This window comes from Cebus imitator, unplaced genomic scaffold (genome assembly GCF_001604975.1).
Source record: "Cebus imitator isolate Cc_AM_T3 unplaced genomic scaffold, Cebus_imitator-1.0 Scaffold160, whole genome shotgun sequence".
Classification (NCBI taxonomy): Eukaryota; Metazoa; Chordata; class Mammalia; order Primates; family Cebidae; genus Cebus; species Cebus imitator.
Window position 1 is genome coordinate 553,894 of NW_016107475.1, and position 27,318 is coordinate 581,211.

The window sequence follows — 27,318 nt, forward strand, 5'->3', positions numbered from 1 at the left end:
TTTACGCCCCCTTCTTCATCCATTAGCATCAATAATTGGGTTTCCTTTCAGGTTTAAGTGTTTTAGGTCTATTACAGATTTGCATATTTGATCTTCAGTTATAGCATATAGTTTGTATGGAATGTCAGTTCCTAGCCTTCTCCTTATGTCCTGGATAATTAGAGAAATAGCTTAGAGAGCTGTAATATACAATTAGGCTCAGTTTCAGTTTGCATGTTAACTTTTCATTTCAATTTCAGATTTTATTTTTCTAGACGGGAAAGTGCTAGAGGAAAAAGTGTTCACTGATTTGAAGAGCTAAGAAATAAGGCATAGTCATTTTTGTCACGGGTATGACCCTAGATATAAATATTAAATTACAGCTACAGCTGATATCAGAATGAAATAAGAATTCCATGAAATAAGAAACTCCATAATTCCATTATTTAATAATAAGATATTTATTTAATATTCTAATATTTAATAGAAATAACAAGAATTCCATGTCAAAGCAGATGTGCTTTTTCCACACATAATTTTCTTCTTTTGGGGTGTTGGGGAGATGTAGTTTACTTGCCACTTCTCTAAAATAAGCTGTTGTTAACCCATGGTTGAGTTCTCTCAGGCCACCCTATCAGCAGGCCCTGGCACACCAGGCTCCCCTCCTCACCCACCTCCCTGGCAATTCCCACAGGATCCCTACCAGCTCTTCCACCACCCTCATGACACCCCTTCCCCCCTGCTGAAATCCTCCTCTCATTGAAGGACCAGCTCCCAAGTTCTTTCCTCTACCTATCAGCCTTTCCGATTTTCCCTCGCTCCCTCTGACTAGGATTCATCTCTCCCACTCCCCATATTGCGTTCTCCCTCTTCTCTAGTTTGAACTGACGTGACACTGCTGCCCACTTCTTGCGATGATAAGGGGCAATGTCTTGCTCCTTCCGGCATCCCATAATGCCTACCTGCAGCCCTGCATGTGGCCAGAATGGCAAAGGCTTGACTGGATCAATAACTGAATATCAAGTTCTTCTCGTTTTTAAGTTCTTAATACCATAATGGCTCTAAATGTCAAGGGTCAGTTAGAATGTACAAGTTAGTTTGTTTTTGTTTGTTTGTTTTTTAGATGGAGTCTCACTCATTCTGTCACCGGGGCTGGAGTACAGTGGCACAATCTCGGCTCATTGCAACCTCCACCTCCCAGGTTCAAGCAATTCTCCTGCCTCAGCTTCCCAAGTAGCTGGGACTACAGGTGTGTGCCACAATGTCCAGCTAACTTTTGTATGTTTAGTAGAGATGGGGTTTCACTGTGTTGGCCATGCTGGTCTTGAACACCTGACGTCAGGTGATATACCCCCCTTGAACTCTCAAAGTGCTTGGGATTACAGGCATGAGCCACTGTGCCCAGCCTACAAGTTAGTAGAAGTACCCAGATTATGTAATCCTCCATTTAATAATTTTGAACAAATAATAAGTGCCTACCATATATATATATGTGTGTATATAGATATATATGTATATATATGCATACACACATATTCTATAATTCAATATGGATTAAAAATTTCAAATCATAGCATTTTAATTTGGAAAAACATATACAGGTTCATTATCTGTCAACATAGCTTCAGTGATATTCCACGGACAGGGAATAGTTTTATTCATTTAGTATTCAAAAGAGGGTTTATGATAGAAATAAGGAGGCCTTAGCAGAAGTGGTATCACCCTGAATGGACAGAGTTGACTGGGGATTTCTGTGACCCATTTGTTGAGGGAAGCATTAACAGCCTCTACCCATTTGATATATTTATTCCCACCACACTGTCTATAGCTCATGTTGAGATTATAAAGATGGGCTTTCACAGGCTCCTTTCAAACCAGCCTAGAGAAAAACAACTCTATTCTAACCTCGAATCTACCACAGTCCTAACTTAGTAACCTAGAGAGGTTCCATTTATCATTAAAAGCCTGGTGTCTGGCGTTTTCTATTTTTTTCTTTTTGAAAATGGCATCATAAAGTCTATACTTCTTTTTCTTTCTTAAAAAATTTTTGGTGGAGACAGGGCCATGCTATGTCTTGCCCAGGCTGGTCTTGAACTCCTGAGCTCAAGTGAACTGCCTGCCTTGGCCTCCCAAAGTGCTGGAATTACAGGAGTGAGTCACTGCACATGCCAGCCTCTACGTCTTGATGAGCTTGGCCAGTGCTGGGCCAGGAGGGGCTTTGTTGGAGCCCCAGTGTCTGAGAGTCCCTACAAACAGCCAAGAACAGCCTCTTCCTGTGGGCCCTGCCTGGCCAGAAGTAACCTAGTAGATGTTATGACTCAAAATAACAGATAGCAGTCACCAAAGCCAAGCGACAGTTATGATAGGTGAAAAGATGGCTTCTCTCAGCTGGGCATAATGGCCCAGGCCTGTAATCCCAGCACTTTGGGAAACTGCGGTGGGAGGATAACTTGTGGCCAGGTGTTTGAGGCCAGCCTGGGCAGCATGGCAAGACCTCATCTCTACAAAAACTTTATTTTTTTTTTTGGGACGGAGTTTCGCTCTTGTTACCCAGGCTGGAGTGCAATGGCGCGATCTCGGCTCACCGCAACCTCCGCCTCCTGGGTTCAGGCAATTCTCCTGTCTCAGCCTCCTGAGTAGCTGGGATTACAGGCACGCACCACCATGCCCAGCCAATTTTTTGTATTTTTAGTAGAGACGGGGTTTCACCGTGTTGACCAGGATGGTCTCGATCTCTTGACCTTGTGATCCACCCGCCTCAGCCTCCCAAAGTGCTAGGATTACAGTCTTGAGCCACCGCGCCCAGCCCGAAAACTTTAAAAATTAGCTGGCTATGGTGGCATGCACCTATAGTCTCAGCCACTCAGTAGGTGAGAGGGAAGATCGCACGAGCCCATGAGTTCAAGGCTGCAGTGAGCCATGCTCACATGCCACTGTAATCAGCCTTCCAGCCTGGGCAACAGAGCAAGACCCTGTTTCAAAAAAAGATAGCCTCTCTAGAAAGTTCTCTCGTCCTTTTATTTGAGATTGGCATCTGAAGAAATGCACCTGCATTTTCTCAAGGATGACATGACCACTCTCTTATATACCAACCATTACACTTTGGCCTTCATTTTTGACCCCTCCATACCCATTCACACAAATGTTGTTCCATTATTTTGATGGATCAATTTGTTCTGCCCGGACAACTGTAATATGTCTGACAGCGCTTTCACTTGGATCACCTAATTAGATTTGCTCCTCTCACCCACCCTGCTAAATAGGTAAGGACATGGATTCTCCCTAAATTAGCTGGCTGGCAATAAGATAATTAGTCACAGTGTTCGAACTGGCTTATTACCGCCTGCTCACACATTCACAATGGAGGCAATTTTCTTAAGTACATGTTCAAGGCAAACAAGGGTCACCTGGTATGGATGTAGCTGTTGAGCGTTAGCTGAGCCTCATCTTGAAGGGCTGCAATGGCGGCAGCATTCCGGAAACTTCTCAGTTCAGAACCACTATGTGTGGGAACTAGAAATGAAGACCAGGAAACTGTGATAGACAGCACAGAAATTGCATCTGGGAGCCGGGCACAGTGGTTCACACCTGTAATCTCAACATTTTGGGAAGCCAAGGCGGGCAGATCACTTGAGGTCAGGAGTTTGAAACCAGCCTGGTCAACATGGCGAAACCCCGTCTCTACTAAAAATACAAAAATTAGCCAGGCGCTGTGGTACATGTCTGTAATCCCAGCTACTTGGGAGGCTGAGGCAGGAGAATTGCTTGAGCCCAGGAGGCACAGATTGCGGTGAGCTGAGATCGCGCCATTGCACTCCAGCCTTGCTGACAAGAGCATGACTCTGTCTCAAAAACACAAAACAAAACAATAAAAAGCAGAAGAAAAGAAATTGTGTCTGGAAACACACCTCTCTGGAAGTGGATGCCCAGCAGAACACGCAGGTTCCCATAGCAATAAAAAATGGGGCCAGATTAAGAGTATCAGCTCCCTTAAAAACCATCGCCTCTTTTTGCAAAGCTCATTTCAGACTTTGAGGTGGCTGAATTAGCGAGGTGGCAAAACTGGGGAAGGAGAAGAAACAGGGGTCTGTGTCTGCTTACCGGCTTTGAAAGTGACGATGCATTTTAGACAGGCAAATTCAGTAGCATCTAACCGGAGTTGTCTAAATCGAGCCACCACCTCTTGTAAAGCCTGTATTTCAGATATGATCTTGTTCAGCTTCTGGGAATCTGTGTTGTCACCATTCATGCCTGGAATAAAAATATGGGATAAATACTCTAATATGAAGGCATTTTCATGATTTAATATTGATTTTTGACAAAATCCTGCATATCAATATCTATTCAATTGTCACTCTAAGATATCTGATTCCATGTAAACTGGCTATATTGTATGAAAGTTAATATAAAATCTTCTCTTGGATGATAACAAACACAGTAATTTGCATTTAAATAACAATGCAAGCAGTCATGAATACAACAAAACAACATTATTTGCATTTAAATATAGATTTATAAATGACAGGTATACTCTATTGTTCAGCAGGAATTTGTTATTCTTTACATGTTGTTCTTTTTTCAGTAATGTATTTTTATGGTAATTTCTACAACAAAGTCATTAAATTGTGCAATTCTTACCAGATACAGCCAGTAGAGTGTTAGCATCAACCGGAATGGCCCATTGTGCTATTCCTAGAACAAACAGTTCTCTCCAAGCATCTTCCAAAAGCATCAGCTGTCATACAATAGATGTATAATATAATATAGTGTGTAATTTATAAATTTATAAACAATTTCACTATGTAAATTTCCATTATTTTAAAAAGTATTTTAAATGCCTGTCTTGGTAATTTTTTCTGAATATTCTAGCTTTCCCCTATTTTCCCATATTTTCCTTTTTGAAAAGGTGCCTATAGATCTGCACATGCATTTTGAGAGTCAGCCATTCCAATTCTCCAAAGTTTGCTTCTCTCAGAAAAGGATTTGCCCCTCTTGTCCTTGTATCCACCCATTCCTGACCACCTAGAAGCTCCTCTGGAGACTGAGGGTTTCTGAAATGCCAGCAGCTCAGCAGGTAGATTCCCCTCACAGAGTATGCTGCTATTAGCAGGATGGAGGATTCCTCAGATGCTTGGAGAGCTGGGTCCCCATCTTCCTGGAGGGTTGAGGGGCTGGGCTGGGAGAGTGAGAGATCACTAATTCCCAAGAGGCATTCGGGGAAATCAGGGTGTAATTATGTTAATCGGGTTTTGCTCAGTTTTCCTCATCTCACTGCCTGATTTTTCTGAGACCCATAAATGGACAGCATCAAGGTGCTTGTCATTTTTATTCTAATAAAATGTGCTACTGAATATTTAAAATGAAAATCTGTTTCTTTTTCCAAATTATTATACCGGATTCTACTTCACTGCACTTTGCTTGTTGTTGAAGGATGTCTACCAAAGGACTAAGTGGCAGACAGTAAGTAAATTTTGTTTGGGTTAGAGTATACAAATCTTGTTTTGAGAAAAAAAAAAAATTTTAAAGCCAGTCTACAAACACACACACACACACACACACACACACACACACACACACAGCACATGGTTAAAGCTAACCAGTAAACCTGGTCAACAATAGGACCTAACTACCTTAAAAAATCTCAAAACTCAAAAACCAGCCAATTCTAAATAATTTATGTAAAAGAATTTCTTTTGGGAGCTAAGAGCTGAATTATGAAGGCTTGTAACCAAAATCACAATTAGACCAAAGGATTTAATTTTTTAAATGTTTTATTTTTAGTTTCATTGCATTAAGTACAGGAAATAAATTTAAAATGCAAGGTAAATAATATCTAATTGTGGCCATGTTTGAAAGGGCAGTCCATGAAAAAAAGAACATCTCATTCTAGAAGATGAAATGTTTTTAGCACATTGCCCGATCTTTCGGTAGGAAACATACTTCATAGAAAGGGGCAGTATTATGCCTTAATTAGGTATGAAATGAATTGAATAAATAAATCCTTTGTTTTTAGAACTACTTACTAGCCTTTTGGGAAATGTGTCATTCATTTCTGTGAATGCGCTGGTAATAGCCAATGGCTGTGAACACTTCATTTTCTTCCTTTCCTTTAAGGTTAGAAAATGTTAGCAGGAGCCATTTCTGATATTTCCAACAACAAAATTTCTGGGTCTTGGTGGAATGCAATGTTTTGATGCATACACTTTTTCTTCCTCTGAATGTCATTTACAACCACAGAATTATGCAAAGTGCCTATTTGTTTACAAAATGTCTAAAAGCATGTGAAGAATCAGGACGATCCTAGCCTGCAGGAAGTGTGCCATGTGCTCTTTGATCCTATATGCTGATCAATTAATGACCCAAACTGGAAGCATCACAATGGAGAACATAAAGCTGAGAATATAAAATAATAACATTAGTTCCAAAAATCTCATGAGGGAACACTCTTACCACCTACGACTTCTCTCTCAGTTCCAATGTTCTTAGTAAAACACTGTTTTATTGACAGTTTTAAAAAATCATTACAATTTTAAAATGTGAGATTATATTTGCTGTTTCAATCAAACAAAAAGAGGTTATGTTCTTTTATGTGTGTGGACTGGACCCAGCTTTTCTGAAATAATGTAATTACATTTCTTACTAAGGATCACATAGGAAGATATTTTGAACCCATGGGAAGAAGAAAGTAAAAACAAGTTTTTCCGCATTACTGTTAAGAATGGACGCCTGCCTTGGTGGTTTATCCAGGGATGGTGGGAGTTTTATAAGGCTGAGTGCTACTGCTGCTTTCCCAGCTCTCTTTATCCCAAGACATCGGTGCCCTGGTGGTCATACCTGGTCCTGCAAAGACAGCGTGGAGAAGGCTGGCACACTCTTAGCCCACTTGATGCTCATGAAGAGAAGTCTGGCAGCTGACTCGCACACCGACTCCGTGGCTACTTCATAGAGGTACATTGGGGTCCCATTTACTTCATGGGGGTACTGGGTGGGGAAGAAAGAAAGACACCTGGAAGTGAGGAAACCACAGCTTTGCAGGAAAAGGCAAATGTTTAGTTTCTAATTAAAGCAGGGAAGGGGATAAAAAGGAATTTGGATGTTTTGCTTAAACATGCAGTTGCCATAGGTGGGTAAAAAAACCAAACACCTATATTGATAGAGTCTGAAAAGTAATACTGGTTTGGGGAGGTCCATTTCCACTCTTTGGGCGCCTCTCCCTTCCAGGGGGTCCTCTGGCTTTTCTATCCCCTGCAGCAAATTTTCCTTGGGCTGAGTCAAGTGCCAAGCCTGGGTCCCAATTTAGACAAGAGCTGCTTGCATTTGTGTAAATAAAAATAGATGTGAAAAAAAGTATAAATTAATAGGCATCCCAAACACAAATATGCATATGGGTATTTTTAGAAAGGATTAGTATATTATGGAAATATTTCAATTAGACATCTTAATCATTCACAGAGCATTCCCATTCATAACTGACAACATATTCATAATGCTACTTTCCTGAGCTTATTATACACATCAAGGGTAAGAAAGCAATATTAAATATTGTGCGTGTGCATGTGCCCAGGTGTCTGGCTTCCCTGCAGTGTGGGGCTGCAGCTGGCCCTCCTGTGGGGGAGATTCTAGGCCCTCTTTGGCCTGGAGTTGGGGACTTCGTCCTGGGGAGTAGGCCCTAGGTGGCAGCCTTTCCAGGTGGTTCAGGCTGTGGCCCTGCTCCTACAGGATCAACCCTGCTGTAAATCCACCTGCCTCAGAAGTAGGTGAGGGGAGCATGGGAAATGAACTCAGATTCCTCAAAGTGTTCTAACAGTGTGATCACCACATTTCTCTCTTGCGTTAGAAACTCATGGCTTTACCCAAGATAATACAAGCCAAGATTTGCAATTCTGGGGCCCTTCCTCCAACTGCAGCCAACTCCTCTTCTCTAAAAATGAACTTTGGTTCTTCTGCCTTTAGGAACACCTGAGGCTGCCCTCTGGGTTTAGACGAGGGCTCCACCTACCACCAGTCACCAGTGGGTGTTTCCTAAAGGTGCAGGCTCCTGGACTCCACCCCAAACATGCTGAAAGGGAATTTCTGGGGTGGGGGGGTTGGGATAAGATCGGGAGTGCACACTTGTAGCCACTCGGAGGTTGACTCTACTGTACACTCAAGTTTGAGCACCCCTGGCTGAACGAGGGAGAGCAGGAGGGCTGGAGCTCCATGCAGAGACCAGCCAAGCACCCTGGAGTTTTCTCCCCACTTTGCTTGACCCCAATCACTGCTCAGAAGAACTGGGTGCTCCCTCTCCTCCATTTGCTGGCAGAAGTCTCTTTGGGCCCAGCAAGGCCACTGACCTTGGGCGTGGGCTGAGCCAGGCTCACGAGGGTCTGCCGCTCAGGGGTGGTGGACACCGCAGCCAGCTCCAGGCCGTGCGGTTCCAGCTGCGTGACCGCGGTGAAGAAGGCCGGCGCAGGGAGCGCCGCCGAGGGGAAGTGCGCGGCCGCCCCGTTCTCCTCCTTGTGTCCACGGAAGTAGAGGGCCACTTGCTTGCGAATGGTGGACGTCCGAGGCCCCCGCTCGTGCTGCACGGCTGCAGAGGCAAACAGAGAGACGCATGCCGGCCATCAGAGACGTCGCGACACAGCCGCTGCAGCGCTCCCCCGAGCCCCGCCCCAGTGTCAAGTCTGGGCAGGCAAAGTCGCCCAAAAGGTGAAAAGAAGGAAGGAGAGGGAATGTGAGGGCGGAAGGGACTCTGAGATTGTCTCACCACTACCCTGAAGAGATTCGGAAGCTGAGGATTAGAAGAGGGGCCCGTGCCCAAAGTGCCACGATAATGGCAGAGTCTCAGGCGAGACTAGGTGTGTTCTCCGTCGGTCCAGGGCTCCTCCCCACCAGGGAAGGGGGTTCGCAGGGAAATCAGAGACCTTCTGGGAGGGAGTAGCCAGGTATCTTCGTCCCCATACCAAAGAGAGGGAACGTCGCGCACGCGGGGCACCTTGTCTCTGCACAGACTTTTCCAGCTCCGCCCAAGAACGACCCTCCCTATCCTCAGCCCCGCCCCCACATAAATGGCTTTTGGCCTCTGAGGGCTCCAGGAGAAAAGGACCCGAGCCCCGGGATCACTAGGGGATGGAAGGAGGGAGAACCCGTCTCGGAGTATGCTGGAGAAAGGCAGGGGAGATGTGACAATTACCACCAACAGTTTAAACAAACAAATTAATTCAGGGCAATCTTCTGCCCGCCGAGCTTGACAACTTGTCAATACACAAGTTCAACAGGTTGGACGCTCCCTCCGGCTTCCTGCGCCGCGGAAGAAGGGGCTCTCTCCTCTGGAGCTGCCACCCGGCCCCGGCCGCCTCATCAAAAAGCCCACCCGCAGCCCTGTTCCCAGGGCCCACGGTGTCCTCCAGCCCATTCCCCTCGCCCCCTGCCTGGGCCTGGGGCGCCCTCGAAAGGCTGCAGCAGGGGACGCAGCTCGGACAGTGCTCCAGGCCTCGGAAGCGCTCACGTCCTGGTTCTTTCTGCTGCGTGTTTAAGAGCCTCTGGAGAGCTGGGTGTCCGAGATACCCACAGGCGTCACCCTGCGTCTCCAGCCCCCTTTCCCTCTTTTCTGTAGAACCGAGAGAAGGTTCTGGAAAAGCTCACTTCGGCCCACTGGTCGTACTGATTTTGGCATCTTGGTGAATTTGCAAATAGGAGCTGGAAATTTCGCGTTTTCATGTCTCTGCCCTCCCTTCTCCAACACCGTAGGATCTCCTCCCTGGGAGATTATCCGGACTGCAAGATCTAGGGGAGGCTAGCAGGCTTAGGGGTGGTCACGAAGCGCTCCAAAGAGCAGAGAGAGGAGGGATTAGGACCGGAGGCAGAAAATGAGCACCCCTTCCCTGGAGAGTGGGGTCCCCCCAAGCGCTGCCTTTGTGGAGATGATTGTGGGACGCAACTTTCTGATGTGGGCATGGGTCTGGCCCTGGGGAGTTCTAGGGGTCGCCAGCGGCTCCTGCTGAGAGACGGGAAGGATACGACTGAAAGCCCGAGGCCAATTCCCAGCATCTGGAAAGAAGCGCTCCGGAGTTGATTTACATGCATAGGAGTGCCAAGTATTTTCTGTACATATAATTTCCTTACTACTCAATCAACATTAGAATAAAGGGATGCACTGATTACCGTCTTTGTTCATGTTGACTTCCAAACACTTCTTCAGCCGACACGCCCTGCACTGGTTTCTGTGAGTCTTGTCCACCGGGCAGCCTCCCTGGAACAGAGCGCAGGGGGTCAGCGGTCCCCCGGGCCTTTAGGCTGGAGACCCGGAGCCGGCACCCGGGCAGGGAAACGGCGTGGAGGCGCGACCTTGCCTGGCCGCAGACCCTGGAGCCCCGAGCCTGGGCCTGCGAAACACTAGGGCCTTGGGCGCGAGCAGGGCCAGATGGAAAAGGGGCTGGGACGCCCCAGGCTACTTCAAGAGGGCCAGTCCTGGACCCCAAGCAAGCGGACTAGGGGAAAATGTCCTTCTCCAAGCAGGTGAAGGTCAGAGAGCCGAGTTTGGCAGACCCTGCAAGCCTGAGAGGAGAAGCTCGCTAGGGAAACTTCCGCCAGTTGCGGAGTGGTGGAACAGGGACGAGACTTCAGGACCGAAGACAGCGACTTGGCCTCAGAGAAGGAGGCCTCTGAGTTCCGTTAGGAGCTGGCTTTGGGTCGGAATTCACGCCATTCCGCCCTCCCTCCAACGATTCTTTTTGCTTTCAGTACTTGAATCCACTTCTTTCTGTCACTTTCTGGGTGAGCCCGTTCATCTATCAGATAAATCTCTTCCATTTATTCTTCACTCTCCTGTTACCTCACTTTTGCTTTTGTATGAAGTCAACCTTATTAACAGCAAGTTGAGAGTTTTCTTAGAGACTAGCCTCAGCCCAGGTGGATAGAAACAGCCCTTCCTGGAAGGTGAGGGGTTAGGAGGGCAAGGTCTAGAGAAGGTGAGGGTGAAAACGGAAGAGCTCAAGCCCTGAGAAAAATATAGAAATGCCCACCCTGTTAATAGGACCAGGAAGGCAATGTGACGGACTGTCAGACCAAAGGATAGTATGGACTGAGAACGTTACGTAGTATGATAACTGAAAAAAAAGTAGTCACTTCTTTAGAACTATTTATATGAAATACATGAAAAAATAGATGTTTTGCCTAATGCAATTTTTTGGGAAAATATTAACCATTGAAAGAGGAAATCTACAGATAAAATTTCCTTTGAAATTTATTCAGTGTTGGGCATCATTACCTAGGGAACATATACATGGATACAAAAAGAGTCACGTGCATGAGTTTTATACACAGAAAATATTTAAGACATTAGGTGTTCTCCTATATTTTGTAGAAGTTGTTACTGTTACATTTGTAGTGAGAAGAAAGATAATAAATATATTTTTATTTTGCTTCGTAATCTCAAAACTTCACATACTCTGGAGTTGAAGTATGTTTTTATCCCCTGAAACCCTTTAGGGGGAAATTACACATTAGAAATCATTTTTATGAGTTCACACTTCTCCAATTTAAAATATGTTGATTTATTTAAAATAAAGGTGGGACAGATGTTCATAACCATTTCTAAATGTCCTCATTACTGTTAATAGTAAGTTGGAATATAATTTAATTAATCTTATAGTAAGAGAAAGAGGAAATGATTTTTGGTTCCTAAGTGAAGTACATAGGGCATCTTTGCTGGCCAATGTAATAGTTCATTGTAAATAGGTTTTTAAAAACTTAATATTAAATGTAATCATATATCTATCCTCAGATGGTATCTTTCCAGTATTCTTATAAACATGCAAATGCAAAATGGAAACCTTCATTAGTTCTTAAGTGTGTCTTCAAATCAGATCAAATGTATATAAATATCTAGTGCCGGAGAAAAGGATGAACGCCTCAGCTCTGATCATTTACTCTCCTTGCAAGAAGAACACCAGGCCTGATGAGTCTGTTATCAGTCCTTTACAAGCACTTGGACTGATATCAATATGTTTGAATTGATAGCCATCTCCTTTTAAAAGATCAAGCACAACATCAGAGATCTTGATTTTCCAATTCTGTTCACTGCATAAAAGCAAAACACAACCTAAGTAGAAGTTGGTTCAAATCTGACAATCCCCAGTAATCGCACAATCCTGTGAAGCTATTGGGATACAGTCCCTTGTAAAATGTGATGTGTCCATATGGTGAAGCTAGAAACTGATACAGAATCCAATTAAACAGGTAACAGGGCTAGGGAGCTCAAAATTTATCCCAACACAAATATCTTATGTTTTCACCATTAATCCAAATCTATGAGAAAATGATATGAACAGACATGACTTCAGAAAAAGATGTCAGAATAACTCACTAGCACCAGACAATGTATGTGTGTGTATACATGTAGCCTATATGTTAATTAGGGAAAAGTGTTTTGCTATTTTGTTACCAAAGGATGACTCCTGACTAATGCACCCTCAGGGATCTTTCCAGCAGCGAAGGAGGAGGCCTCTGTGCTACGCGTCTGAGTGGCTGGCTAAGGAGAGAGGAAAGTGTGGGACCAAAAAGTTGACCTCCTTAGTTAAAAACTGCCTATTGCTGCACTGGAAACTGAGTCAAGGGGTTCTGTTCACTCTTTCTAGAAGCTTTGGCTCATACTCAGCCCATGCCCAGATTCCTCTGTCTCCTTGAGACAGTTCCTCCTACTCAAGTCCAAAACAAACAACTGGGCCCATCTTCTAAGCAGAGAAGGAAGATGGGGATGTAGAAGCTTCAGGAGGGTCCCAGCTGCACCTTCCTTTTAACTTCTCTTCTTCCTCATCCTGCCCATTTCTGACAAGGCGCAGTTAAGGTAACATGGGTGCTGAATTCCCACTGTCCACTTCCAGAGCAGCCCTGTTTCTCCCGAGTTGAAAAGGCACAACCCTTCAGAACGCACTGCCTCTCTTCCAAGTGGCCAGCGATCACTTGGGGGGGGGGGGGTCTCAGCTAAAGGTGATGGTGACCTTGACTCAGATGTCTGTGTGTCCCTTACTTCTGCATCCCAGGCAAGTGACGGGGGACTGAGCTTGATGCTGCTAGGAGTGAGTATGGGGTGGGCAGGCACAATAACAAAGCTCTTTCTCCTGCTTGCTACTTGTGGTTTAGATGCTAAATTCTTTAGGTCCCTGGTGCTGGCTTTAGAGCCACTGGGTGTGGGCCTTACCCAGTGTCAAAATCTGTCAGGATTATTAAAAAAAAAAAAAAAAAAAAAAAAAAAAAAAAAAAAAAAAAGTGATTTGCCTACTAAAAAAAAAAAAAAAAGGTGTAGGGAGGCTTTATGACTTCAGACTTCCTCCTGCAAACTCATGTCTTCCCTTACCTCCTCCTGCCTTTCCCCAGCCAAAGGGCCTCCAAGAGTTGAGGCAGGAAGGAGGGGAGAGGAAGGGAGAGGTCAGGGCCGGGTCTCTCCTCAACAGCGTGGAAACTCAGAGGAGGCCTTGGCACAAACAAAAGAGTGAAGAGGCAGCAGAGGGGAGCCGAGCAGTGCAGCCCTGGCTAAGGTACCTGGTTTCCAGATTTGCAGACATACGTCCTATTCCTTCGGATGCTCCGTTTGAAAAAACCCGAGCAGCCGTCGCAGGCGTAGACCCCGTAGTGTTTCCCCGAGCTGCGGTCGCCACACACTTTGCAGGGGATATCTAAAATTCGGCCTGAAATCGCAGGAAAGACGGGGAAGGGGGAAGGGGCGAGAGGGAAAGGAGGGCGGAGAAGAGGGAGGAAAGGGGAGAGGGAGAGAGAGATGCTAAGCAATCTGACCTCTGAAGGGATTAGCACCGAAGCTGCGGTAAAAGCAAATAATGAAGTGATTTTATAGCCAAACTTTTTTTCCTTGAGCAAGTGTCAGTTTCCTACAATGAGCATTATTCATGCACCGCTACATGTATTTGGGTCTCCTCTAATCGCCGAGACCCATTTTGGAATAAAAGATGACAGCAGGCCCGGGCGGCAGCGCGGCCCTCCGCTGCCTTTCTGCTCCGCGGAAAGTTTGGCCGCCTCCCTCCTTCGCTTTTGCATTTAACAGAGAAAGTTGTTAGTGAGCGCGCGAGGAGACAAACTTGAAATGTAAAAGGGAAAAGAAGAAAAACAAACACGGCTGGAACCAGGGATGGCAGCTGGAAGGCAATCGAGTTTTCTCTGAGCTCCGCTGGGCGGTGTTATTATTAGGATTATTATTGTAATGCTAATACTTGGATTATTAATGATAATAAGGGTAGTGGTAATTGGCCAACTTTCGCTTTACCTATTTAAAAAATGCTTAGTGAGTCGCTTTGGAGAAATTATTTCTTTTAGGAAAAAATTATTTTCTCCGCAAAGTGGTTCGGGACTAGGCAAGGGATAGGGGAGAGACGCAAGTTGTCAGTTCCCTGTCGGGTTAGCTTGGGACAGTCGTCCTTCTCCCTCCATTTCCTAAGCCCTTTCTTTCTAGAAGACTGGCGTCCTCACACTTGGTCCGATGTGGGGTCTCTTCGTCTCGGTTTTTCCAGCAATGTCGAGCCTGATTTTTTAAAAATCTGGCTGATTTCTTTAGGCTACATCCCCCTATCCCCATGGAACCCCAGTTCAAGAGAACTTTCCCTGGAACTCCCTCAAGCCTGGGGCGGCCACCAACCCTGGACGAGTGTTAGGGAGATGGTAATGTGTGGCGGTTTAGAAAGGGAGGAATTCTTGTCCTCTAAGGTTCAAGAGTCCAACAAGTGCCTGAAGCGGTTTATAGGAACTTAGAAATGCTTCCTCCCGCAAAACAAAGGTAGTATTAAACTGTTAATTAACACTTTAATTTAAAAAATCACAATAGTTGATAACAATTACTTATTAACCCTTGCTTTTCTCTTCTTCTACCCATCCGAAGGCCTCCAGTCTGGGTCCCGACGGCCTCTGGCCTCCCCAGAATTTGAAAGCTGTGGTCGAAGGAGCCTGGGTTGGGGACTACCAGGAGGTTGGGGTGGGGAGGGGCGGCAGTGAAACGCCTGGGAGGGGAGCAGGGGAGGTGAGGGCGTGGCAAGGGGCGGGCCCTGAGGCACCGGAGGTGTAAATTTGCTCCTGGAACCCGAGGCGTCCGGGAGGTCTTGCACCCTGGGTCTCAGCCCCATCTCAGGTGGAGGGGCTGGGGAGAGGGAGAGCAGGGAGGACCGTGCTTGAGGGTGAGGGGTGTTCGGTAACGACCAGCCTCGGCCGGGGTAATTACAACCCTGCGGCAGCACCTGCCTATAGAGCCACCAGTGACCCGTCAAAAAGAGTAGCATGGGAATTCGGACGGCGACAAAGGCGGGCAGGGGAGGCGCGCGGCGCGGCGGCCACCGGCTCGGCGCCCCCTCTCCCACACGGCGGGAGGGGAGATTGTACTGCGGGAGGGAGGGGCTGGAGAGAGTCAGGCGAGGGCACAGCGGGTCTAGTCCTCCACTCCTTCTGGCCAGTCACTGCGCCCAAGGGAATTCCTGGTCGCTCAGGAGCCCGGTCTGGAGCTCCGCTGCACGGCACTCGCTCTAGAAGCAGTAAACTTGGTTTCCATATTTTGCAAGCATCCTCAGCATAACACGGCCCTCTGACCGCGCCAGGGTTCATGTTTAGGGCCCAGCAGCACTGTCACCCCAGCTGTCCTCTTCCCCGTGGCACTTTGAAGATGCCAAGATGAGTGAGTGGGAGGAGCAGTCGTGGGGTCTCTTTTTCCCCACTTCCCATCCAGACAGGAGGCCCATGACAGCATCTCTGGGAACCCAATAAGGGTGGAGGGAAGACCAGTGCGGTGTGGGGGGCCCCTCCTAGGACCCCCCGCCTGAGCTTCCCGACTGTTGCCCCCTAGGCCACCGCCAATGCGAGTCCTGCCTCTGCGCAGACCTCCGAGTCGCAGCTCCTGGGGCAGATTAGAGATAGACAACCCGGCTGGGGCGGGGCCCAGGAGGGAGGGACGCGAAAATTCCGGGGCATAGCGGGTCTGCCTCAGACTCCGCCACCCAGCCACGTTAAGGTGACTTGGGGTCACGAGACAAACTGGTTGACCCCGTTGCAAAGCTCCTCTCATTTAGCAAGCCGAGCGAGCTCCGATGTGAGGCGAGCAGGAGTTTCCTGAAGCTGGAAAACCGTTCTTAACTTCCCTCGCCAGGGGGTCCCCTCCGGGCTTTTTGTGTGTCATAATTGCCTAAAGATATATGGCAGCTTCGATTACTGTAATTACCATCAGAGGCTGTTGAAAGAAGTTAGTCTGGGCTGCAGGGGTGACTGGCCAGGGTCTCGTTACCACCCAGGCGGGGCTCCTGGTGACATCTCTCTGCTCTCCAGCCGCGCAAAGCCGGGCAAGGCGGGGGCTGCAGCTCTGGTTGCTCGACCCAGTCCTGACCCGGCCCGCTGCGCGCCGACCTCCTCGCCGCCCCGGGCCCGAGGGACGCAGGTCTTGGGTTGGCTGCCGCCACGGGTCTGGAAAGGGCGTAGAAGCAGCGGCGCCACGGGCGGGGGCCGCTGTCCTGCGGGCCTGAGAAACCTCAGCAGCCTCGTCCCGACTTGAGCCGGGGCTGGAGGCTTTCAAGGTCTCACTCAGGCCCTTGGGAAGTTGGAAGCGCCAAAGTTCCGCAATGAGCCCGCTGTGGCTTTTCCCCCAAAGTCTGGAGGGCCGGCCTGCCTCCTGGCCCACAACGGGAACGCAGCCGCAGGCGGGCAGAGCTTCCCGCCTATCCCTCCCTCGCCTCTGCGGCCTCACCTTTCCAGGGCCCCGGCGGTTCTGCACCCCGAAATGGACGAAAGAGCCCGGGGCTCCTTACTTCCAGGGTTGGAGGCGAGGGCCTGTCCCGGGGCGAGCGAGCCAGGAGGCCTGCGGAGACCCGCGGGCTTCAGTTTTTGCAATGGAGGCTCAGAATGCAACAGAAAAGGCCTCCTGCCCCTCCTGGGAAGAACACTCAACTCCCCCGAATGCAGGCAACAAAAAGCGAGCTCGCTTTGCCTTCCAGGGGTTCCAACAGCCAGAGCCAGGGTAGGCCCGAGCCTAACGGGAAACCCAGTCCTGCGCCAAGGTCGGCTCTGCATTCCAGCCGCAGTTAGGGCTCCTTCTCTACTCCCTCTGCCCCAGCTCGAAGCATTTCTCCTTTTCTTTTTGTTCACGTTCATTTTGCTCTAATTTTTAAAAGGTCAGCACCCAAAGCAAAACAAAACGGACAAAGTGAAAACACAACCTCCTTCTTGGAGGGGGGTAGGAGGGCGGGAATTGTATCCCACTTAAGTGAGACTTCATTACCAGTCCTCAGAAGTATCTCTGATTCTCCCAACTTTCAAAGACTCAGGACAATGAGGGCTAGTGAAAGGGGGAGGGGGCGGGAAGGAACGCTTAGAGCGCCAAAAAGGCTATCTGCGAAAACAACACGGGCGGCCGGAGAACTTCGGGATGTGGGGACTGCTGCAGCAGCGGTCCTCCCCAGCCTCAGACACTGGAGCTTGCAGCCCTGGGCCAAGGGATGGCGGGAATTGAAATGCCCTCAGGAGATCTAAGCACCGTTGTCGCGCCTGCTCAACGCCGGCTGGGGCCTGCACAGTCTTGGGTTCCGCAGGCCTGGTGCAAGCAAATGCCCTGGCACACACGCTTAGCCCTGCGCTCCCGAGTCTCGGGTGGTGAGAGGTCAGCTGTGGCCTGGCGTTGGGTGGGAGAGCCAGCAGCGAAGGAAGTTCGAGGAAGGAGCGAAGCGCACGGAGGAAGCAGGCCGCGCACTCCTGCCTCTGCTGTGCTCCGGCTCGAAAAGTCCTTGGGATTAGGGATTTGGTCCTCTCTTTGCTAGAGTGGTTCGCCATACTTTAAATTCCCCAGTTATGACCTACGCGGATTTAGGATTAAGGAAAATGTGACTTTTAAATTGTTTCTGCTTCCCAGTTTGCAGGATTATTTGAAATAGCTAGAAACGGGGTGCAAAGCATTCCATTCAAAATCCGCTTTGCACAGAGTTGCTTTTGCGCGCTGGAGCTCGGAGTTTTGAGCGTGTGTGTTATTGTGCTACCGCCTGGAGCTGAGGCCCAGTTCCCGCCCCCGTGGCTCCCCCACCCAGCACCTGGTGACTAGGGAGGCAACTCCTCCGACTGGTGGGCTGCACGGGTCACAACCTTCTCACCGCACCAGACGGGGTGGGGGGTGGGTAGAGATCAAGCAATCCATAGGCAACGAAACAGCTCTCCCCTCACCACGAAATGCTCCAACTCACAGTCTACAGGAGCTGGGCCGAACGCACACGCCCGCTGGAGTTCCTCTCCTGGGCTCGGAGTCGCAGCGCTCCAGGAAGGACCTCCCCAGCCTCCCCGCTCGCCCGCCCCAGGCTGCACGCCTAGGCCCCACGGCGGCCCGAGAGGTACCCACTTGTTGATCCGGCCGGCTTGCTCATGCTGGCTGTCCCGGGGCGGAGCGGTTGGTGGGCGCTGCCCGAGTCCCTGCCCGCAGCGCCCGCCTCGCCGCCGGGCGCCGCCGCTCTCCAGCCGCCCTCCAGCCTGCAAGGCTCCTGGGAGGGACAGGTGGTGTCAGTCGCGCGCTGCGCTGCTCCCTGGGGGCTCAGAATTCGTTCCACAGTGGAAATTTAAGCATCCTTAAGTTTCTTCCCGGCTCTTGCAAAACCGCAGCTGCTAGGAATGCTGCTTGCTTGATACGGACACATGCATGGACAGACAGATGGAGAGATGGACGGGAAGACTGAGGAAGAAGGGAGGACAGCAAGAGAGGGATGTTGAAGGACAGAGATGGAGACACGAAAATGGCCTTCCTACGGAGCAAAAAGGGCAAAATCCCTTTCTTTCCCCATTCCTGTCACTCAGTCTTCATTTTCTCCCTCTACATAGGCATGCAGAGTGTGGGCAGATCTCTGCCGACCGCTGGTCTCCCAAGGAAAGAAGGAAAACACAACCGCAGTCTCAGAGGCAGACCGGCTCTGCGCTGCCGGAACCCGAGCGCAGAGTGGGAAAACTAGATTGCTGGGAAATCTTCCGATGGAAGAGGCGGCCAGGTCCCGGTTTCCGGGGAAAGCCGCGCACGCAGCGGCAAAGGGTCCCCGAAGTTCATTACCCCGTGACTTTGTGCTTGTCGCTGCGGGCTGGGTCCCCTTGTAATATCTCCAGAAGCGCTCTGACAGGCAGCCGCGGGGAGGGGAATAGGGCGTCCCTGGCCCACTTAGCTTTTCCCCCAACTCCTGGCGGGGTCTGACGTCAGCCATGTGCGGGGAGGAGATGGGAAGAGGGAGGGGGTTAAATGCTAATGATATTAATGAACCTCCAAGCGGCTTCCAAAGAAAATGCAGGCGCTCTCGGAGCTTACGAGTTAGAAAGTGTGAATATGGGAGTGTGGGCTCTGTGCGTGCGTGATGGTGAGGACGGTGCGGCTCGTAATAAAAATGAATTCGTATATTTCACGGCAAGAGGGAAGGGGAGGGGTGACGGGGCTTTCTCAAAACGCTTTTCCCCCTCTCGCCAGAGTGCCAGATAGATTCGCGGAAGAAATTGGGTGGCTGTGTGCTAGTGTGTGATTGTGCGCGCCGGACATGGCCATATGAGTTGGTTCATTCTTGGTCCCGTGCCCCTTCTGTTGGGTAAAACTTGGATCTGGCCCGAGGTGAGTAATTTACTCATTTTGCACATATCTACGGAAAGTCAGGGCTGAGGATGGGGTCTTCTGAAGGTTCCGTGTTCCTGAGGCCTTTGCGCGGTGGGTTTGGGCAGCAGTCGAGGGGAGGGTGCCGCTAGCTTCCTCAAGCAGAGCTGGACCATCCGACGCTGAGCAAATCTCCTGTCGCCTCCATTATCTGTACTTGGGCGGCTGGAGGGCAGAGCGTTCCCTCCCACCGCTAGTCCTCCGCGGGCACCACCTCAGGCTCCCGCTCTCCGGGCGGAGGGATCTTGAAGAGCCGCCCTCACCCCCTACCCCCGCCCCATTCTGCTGGCCTTCCCGCGATTCCTGAGCTCTCTCGCGCCTTGCTCTGTGCACGGCGCTGGGAGGGCGCATGCCGAGGGAGCGATGATCCTCGATCTCTAAGAGATTAATTCTATTTAAGCTCTCTCGGCAGCTTGAACTTGTCGAACAAGGGCTTGCCAGTCCCTTCTCAGGGCGTGGGCACGGCCAGAGGTCAGGGGTCACACCTCCCGTCCCCCGCTCCAGGTTCGCGGGTAGGGGAGCCCTGGCCCGCGCTCGGCAATTCTGCCAGCCCACTCCTGGCCCCTCTTTCTCCAGACTCGGTGTCATTCCGGGCTTTCGATCAGAGTTTGCGTGTGCGTGCAAGTGAATGCTGGTGTACCCCGAGCCCTGGGAGAGAGCAGCAGGTCCTCTGCCCGGGCATCCCAGGGGGAGCGGGCTGTGCGCTCCCGTGGGCTGCGACAGCACGTGATTGCAACTTTCTTCCCAGCCTCGGCTCGGCCTCCGGCTCGGGGTCGCGCACACCACACACACCAGAGCCTGTGTCCTCCCTAGCGGAGCTCTGCGACCAAGGCTGGGGACCCCGGGAAAGAGCTAGATGGGGCACCACTATCTCTCAGGTTATTCCCTCCTCCTCGATTTTTCGAGTTGGGACGAGATTGGGGAATTGTGGGACAAGGCCATAAGGGCGTAGGTTTTTTTAGGTGGCAGGATGAGAAATAAGCGTTTTTTGACAGCCAGCTTGTGCAGCTAGCCCGACCTGCGGCGTAGCACTTTCTCGAACTCGGCGCCCAGAGAGGAGAGGAATTTCGGGCAGGATTTGAAAAACAATAAGATGCCAGGCTCCGTTTGGGATCCTCAGGTTCTGGTTCACGCCAGAAATCCGTTTGCTTCAGCCACCACCACCCCCCGCCCCATAACGCGGACGCGAAACAGGGTGCTTCGTTAAGGACAAAGAACTTCAAGGGTGAAACTAATTTATCTAGGGCGAAACTGAGGGCAATGTGGGGGTTGGCGACTAGACCCGGGCCTGTCTCCAGGGGAAGCATTTAGGAGTCCATGTCGAGGAGGAGAACTATGAGTTGCTTTGCCTGTGCGAGGGCTGAAGGTAAAAGGACGGTGTCTCTCCTGGGCTCCAAACCACCTCTTCCCCTACTCTCAAACACTCCGGCCAGGCTGGCTCGTTTGTAAGCACCAAAACTTCTGGAAAATACTCCCAAGGCTAATCAAATTGTCTCAAAATCAAAATGGGTATCTTCCCTCTTTTTCCTGCCACCAGTCCCTAATCAAGCAGGGTATCAAGAAGAAGCCTACGGAATACACACACACCCCATTCAGCCCTGGCAAAAGGCACAACACTGCGCGCGCACACCCGCAGCATATGCATCCTGTGTTCTACGCGCCCGGCTGTAATTATCGGCGCGCTTTGCATAAATCACAATACAGTTCTGAAATCATCGTGATGACTTTCTGGCATGATTGGTTCAGTGGAAACGGCGGCAACAAGCTCCAGGGGAGGCGGGAGGGGCTGAGGCCCCAGTGCCCAAAGAAGCAGGCAAAGCTGCTGCAGGCCACAGGGGACCTCGGATTTAAGGCATAGAAACTTGGAGCTGCCATGGGTACAGCTCAGAGAAGAAAGCCTCTGCAGGACAAAGACTGTGGCTCTTCATCTTTCTATCCAAGGGCCCCAGAATGCTGCCTGATTCATAGCAGGTGCTGCATAAATGTAGGGCAAATGAAAAGAGGTAGTCACCTGCAGATGTCTTGAGGGGCCACGGGAGGCACAGCCAGGCTAACCACTGGAAACCACAAGATAGGGATTTAGGGCTGTGCCAACAAGCTGTGTGACCTTGGGGCAGTGACTAGACCTCTCTGGGCTCCAGATTGTTATTGGTAAAAGGATTCTCACCCTGTTCAGTCTTAACTTTCAAATATGTTTCCTGTGAGTCCATTTAAAACATGACTGATAATAGGGCAAATGCCATCTGTCCTGGAATTATTCAGAGACAAGATCTTAAGTTACAAGGGTAAGTTGATAGCTTTGGAGGGTGATGGGGACAGCCACACCTTCAGAGCTTCTGAAACTCTTCTAACCAGGTTTAAACATAGCCCCTAATTTCCCTTATAGGTGCTTGCAAGTATGGCGCTCTCAACCAAAATCAAGCCTAAAATGCAGGGAAGATATCTTTTATCGAAGGATATTTACATTTTGGTCCAAGAGATAAGAAATAAGACTATGAGAAGAACCATGGATCAAGGGGTGTTTCTGTCCATCGGTCCGTCTACCCATTCATCATATACTGAGCACCCACTACATGCCAGACCCTAGGGATAGAGGAGATTAATGACATGACTCCTTTCTCAAGGTAATGGGAAACAGACACATAAAAAGTGATTAATATTTTAGATTGGGATGAAACACAGGACACTGGAAATATATGCAAGCAGCCCTAAACCAGTGTGCAGTCAGATGGGCTGCCCAGGATTGCCCTGGAAAGCTGGCCTTGTGTTAGGAGAAGCTACCGATTCTACAGTCCTCTGAGGACTGTATTGTATTATAGCTCATTCCTCTGCTAACGCCTTGTGAAAGAGAATCCTGTTAACTAGGTTGTATGAGAGACAGGGGTACAGAGCACTCTTCTAAGTTTCAGACTGAGGTTGACTGCTAGCTCTGCCATTCACTAGCTTCTTTAAAAACAGTGACATCTTCTCCATTAACGCCCCCTCCACACACACACACATTCTTCTAAATTAAAATACCAAAGGTGAAAGGACAAGCTTTCCCATCCGCAAGCAGAGCTGATAGAGTTGGTGTTAAAGAGACCCCTTCCCCAACCAGGGATCAACTCTCCCACAGAGGCTGTTCAACCTCTAGAGAGTAATTCCTTTAAAATAGTCTTTGCCTTACTGACATGCAGAGTTAAAAAATACTCAGACCCAGGAAATGACTGGGAAAACCTACCAGCTGAGCTTGGCTGAGTTTTGAGGTTCAGTTCCAAAAGACACCCTGGCACAAGTTATTGTTTGTTTGTTTATATGAAGGAGGAAGTTGTTTGCATTTGCTTCCAAATCATAATTCAACTTATGGCTGTTGTTTGCCCAATGGATGGTGAGAGAGAAGCTGGGTCATGGAGCAGTGTCTGGCACATAGTAGGTGCTTGCTAAGTGCCAGAATGAAAGAAACAGTGTTTGCAGGCTTGTTCTTGATTCTGCTGTGGCTCTCTCTACAAGTTGTTTGATTCCTATCCAAATTTACCCCCCAAATAAACAAGAACAATCCAGAAAAGAGACTCCTGTTCTCCAGAATCCAATGGGTCTGGAGTTGCAGGGCTTTTCTTTTGAGTATTGTGTTCCCAAAAGCAGTCTGTTACTCCCCACAAGTAGGAAGATGAACACTGCTAACAGCAATAAGAAGACAATGCTCTGTGTGAATCCCCCACCCACAACCTTAACAAATAACAAATATGTCTCCGAATTTATTCACACCCTTGGTTGGGCAGAAATTCAGTTCTAAGGTCAGGCTGAGACTCAGAGGCTTCTAGAGTTCCACTGCATCTTGACATTCTTCTGGTCCCAAGAATAATTAAGTAGAAATATCTTTCTAGTCCCTTGCACCCTGGCACATAGTGGTGCTTTGTAAATGTGGAATGTGTGAGTGAACCTGACTGATGATACTCAATGAAAGCTGTTGAAGCTTTAGGTGAGGGGCTCATTTTTGTTCAGCCTCAGCAATGGGGTAGGAAGGGAACCAGGACAGGTCCTTTGGATCTCCAAACCTTGGGAAGCAGTGCAGGTCATTTTTGGCTTTCTAAAAGCAAAAGAATGACCAGAGAAACAAGAAAGCAGAGCGCAAACTACATCCAGGGAGATACTGGCTGCCAAGTTTTCTTCAGCCTCCTAATTTCCTGTGAATTACACAGTCTAACTTGGCTTCTATTTAGTCCAGAATCACAGAGCACATAAGTCACAAGATACTCCTCTAATGTAGTTATTTTATAGATGAGGAAAATGAAACGCTTAGAGACAACTTGTCCTTGCTTACTCATTGAGAGACAGAGATCATCACCGGAACCCAAATCTCCTGATGCTGAGTCCAGTGCTTTTTGAAATACTCATTCCACTGCATCGAACTACCTCTCATTTCCCAGAAGGGCTTCTAGAAGCTCCAATTAAAGCAATTTCACTTACTAGTGAAGTAATCAGAATTAAGAACAGTGATTTGTGCATCTTGAAGCTATAGTTCAGTATTTGTGCAATACCAGCCTCCTTCATTTCACAGGGTTTTTTTCCCCTAAGTTCCTTCTCTACCAGTACTTAAAATTTGCTGTATTCCAAATTTTAAGTACTGGTAGAGAAGGAATTTAGGGGAAAAAATTCCTGCTGTGAGATGTCCTCTCTGTTTTATAGAAGGGATGATGTGATCTACAAGAGTAATGCTTACAGACAAATCATAAATGCTGAGAAAAAGTCAATGATTAGATTGAGCAATTAATCACTGAATTTGATCTGCCTGGATTGCCAATCTGGGCCTTTCAAATTTTAAAAACATCCCTCTCTTCCCTTCACAGCAGGTTTAGGATCTACTTTATTCAGATTACTGTTTCAACACTTGCAGAAACAATTGTTATGTAAAACCAGGTACTCCAGTTTGAATGTGACCAATATATTTGAGAATAAGCTACAATTCCTTATTATGTGAATAAGTATATCAGGACCACATATTTGATCTCTGCCAATGAAGTGAAAAGCATCATACAGTCTACTATGCTTTGTTTCCAACAGATCTAGTTCACACAGTACTCTGTTCTGTTGTCCTATTCTAGTAAGTAATTTCAGAATTCACATCACTTACAAAGATGCCGAGTGGCTATTTACGGAACTCTGATTCAAAAAAAAAAAAAAAAACCCTCCAAAACAAAACAAACCTCCCTCTCTCTTCTCCCTCCCCAAAACCCACGTGCTTTGTGCAAGACGGAGTCAGCCAGTGGGATTCACAGGAGGTCCCCAAGTCAAATGCTGGATAAACTACAGCCGCTAATAACATCTGTATCTATGCAAGCTAAGATGACGATAGGGGTAATCAGATCTCATGCTTCAGGGCATAAGATGATTGCCTGCTGGGAGGAGAAGGATTTGGCCTTTCAGGTATAGGAGTTACAACTTAGGAGGTAGATTGCAGTCATTTCTCCCCAGGCTCTAAGATTCCAGGTGTAACTCACATGAATTTGGGGCAGATGAAACAGTGATTTGAAATCTAACATTTCTATCAAATCAGGACATTAAATAATGAGATATTTGAAACACCAACATGCACTACATATAGCATATGTGTATCTAGGATATAAAGATTTTGATGTCTTTTTTGAAGGCTGAAGTTGTTTGACATATTTTGACTCTCTTTCAGTGCCAAGTGGATACTTGTGAAGTACTAAATAACAGTGAAAACAGTGGAGGTAATTTGACTTTAGTCCATGTATTAATGGTTAGTTATAATGTGTAATTATCCAAGTAATCATAATTGTACATCTCTATGTTCCTAAATATATGTATTTCCAGTTGCAGTAGCTAAATAACCATGGGAATTGCATATTTGGGGTGTACAGAAATGCATTCATTTTAATCTTCCCATCACCAAGTAATTTTTAAAATGTAATATTTGTCTGGAAGAGTGAGGTAGCAATTTTGCAAAATAATATTAACTTCTCTTTTGATTTATTTAATGTTTTCAAACCCCACAAAAAGTACACTATAGTACAGTTGCACAACTTAATCACTTTTGAAAATACTAGTGCGAGTGTGAGCAGAGTTAAAGAATTCCATTTATTTAGACATGTAAACCATGCTGAAGGTCAGATGGCATCAGACAGCTGTCTACATTTCAGAGAGTAAAATCTTTTAAAGTAGTCCATTTCTAGAAGAGTGGTTAGAGTTCTTTTGGCATGAAAGACATTCTTACTACTTACTGGCTTCATCACTATTGCTAAACCATTCACTTCAGTTCCACACAGAGGGACTGTTCTAGAGAATATAAAAAATGCAATTTTTAAAATGATGTACAAACAGTTTTTAAAGGGGGAAGAATCCTGCAGCTGTTTGGCTGCAGAGAGACATGGGAAATTAGTCAGAAGCCCAAAGCCTCATAGTTAATAACCATTATTCTGTTGTCTGGGATGTTTGTTTAAATACTATTGACACTGTGTATGTATTGTCATCTTTTCTAAATTGTAGCTCTTAACCACTGAAATTTTGCTAAAGACCACCTAGGGTTTCCTCTGTATGATGCTGAAGTGTGTATTCACCTGATGGGTAAACAAAAAACAGATTTTTTTTTTGCTTCAATTTTTCTCTCATGTGCAACTAGCAGGAGATTTTCTGTACTGAAGGGAGAGATTGCTTAAGTACAGTAGAATTAGACTCTGTGGAGTCCAACCTTTGTATTTCTCCTCTAGTAATAGAAGATGAACAAACCCATCAACTGATTAATACAATTCAGTTCTGCTTAAAATTCACAGATCTGTTTGGTATGAGACTGTATTTTAAAAGACTCCTACATGCCATTAAGTGTGAAGAAATCAGTAACTATTATTTTCATCCACAGCGTGTTGAGTTTTTTTCCCCCCATTTAAATTTTGCTTATTAAGTGAGGTCATTTGGGAGAAGAGTGGCTCTGGTGGGTGGGGAAAAAAAATCTAACAGCTCGACTCCCAAGTTGAGAGCTCCAGATCAGGGGCCATTCAGTACAAAGCGTTTTATATCTTGACTTATGAGGGGACAATAGTTGGTCTTACAAAGGCACCACCTGTGATTTAGCATTGCTGACATCTTTGTTAAGGAGGAGCCGGAGGGCAGCGGCGAAACAGCACGTGCACGATAAGGAAGGACCATGTTACCGCGACCCACCTTCTAGGCCGTTTCGCGCCGTTGCGGAGGCCTGGCCAGGTTTCCTGGCTTACAGTTTTTCGAAAGGGTGTGGGGAGAGAGAAAGGAAGTGAGCGTCGTACACGCTCGTGGAGCCAAAGCTCTTGGACTTACGGCTTGCCAGCGCCCAGCTGCTCCATTTTACAGATGGGTAAAACGGAGGTCAGGTCCGCGGAGTGTCTGGCTCAGCAGGTGCCGTAGTCGGGACCCCCGCGGGGCTTCGGGGCCGCAGGGCTGGGGGCGCGGGGGGCGGCGCAGCGGCGGGTGGGACGCCGAGTCCCTGTCTTGGGCCCAACCTTCGGGCCGGTGGCTTTTTGCTTCCTTCCCGAAGGTCGCTTCTGACAAATCTATCTATTTGGGGCAAATTGTCAGTGAGAAACTTCCGCTCGAACTGCCCTGGACAAAACCGGCTGTTTGAAAAGGGTAAATCCCGCGGCCTGGCGAGGCCGAACAATGGGCCGCTGGTGCGGCTGCGGCGGGGGCGGCCGGGCGGGCCGCACAAAGGGCGGATTAATTGGGGCCGCGGCTGAGCGGTTCGCGCT

General features: G+C 48.1%; 1 protein-coding gene across 1 annotated transcript in view; it reads right to left on the minus strand.

Annotated features, from left to right (window-relative positions):
• The window catches only part of NR2E1 (nuclear receptor subfamily 2 group E member 1), a 22,892-nt gene extending 3,787 nt beyond the window's left edge, over positions 1–19,105 (minus strand). The window contains exons 1-8 of the mRNA XM_017543732.2: positions 18,323–19,105; positions 13,501–13,646; positions 10,123–10,210; positions 8,313–8,548; positions 6,814–6,960; positions 4,618–4,714; positions 4,081–4,230; positions 3,387–3,492 (exon numbers count right to left, since the gene is read on the minus strand). Coding sequence (XP_017399221.1) covers positions 3,387–3,492; positions 4,081–4,230; positions 4,618–4,714; positions 6,814–6,960; positions 8,313–8,548; positions 10,123–10,210; positions 13,501–13,646; positions 18,323–18,347 — 995 coding nt within the window. The 5' untranslated portion in view covers positions 18,348–19,105. The remainder of the gene's footprint in view (positions 1–3,386; positions 3,493–4,080; positions 4,231–4,617; positions 4,715–6,813; positions 6,961–8,312; positions 8,549–10,122; positions 10,211–13,500; positions 13,647–18,322) is intronic.
• Positions 19,106–27,318: the final 8,213 nt, after the last annotated feature.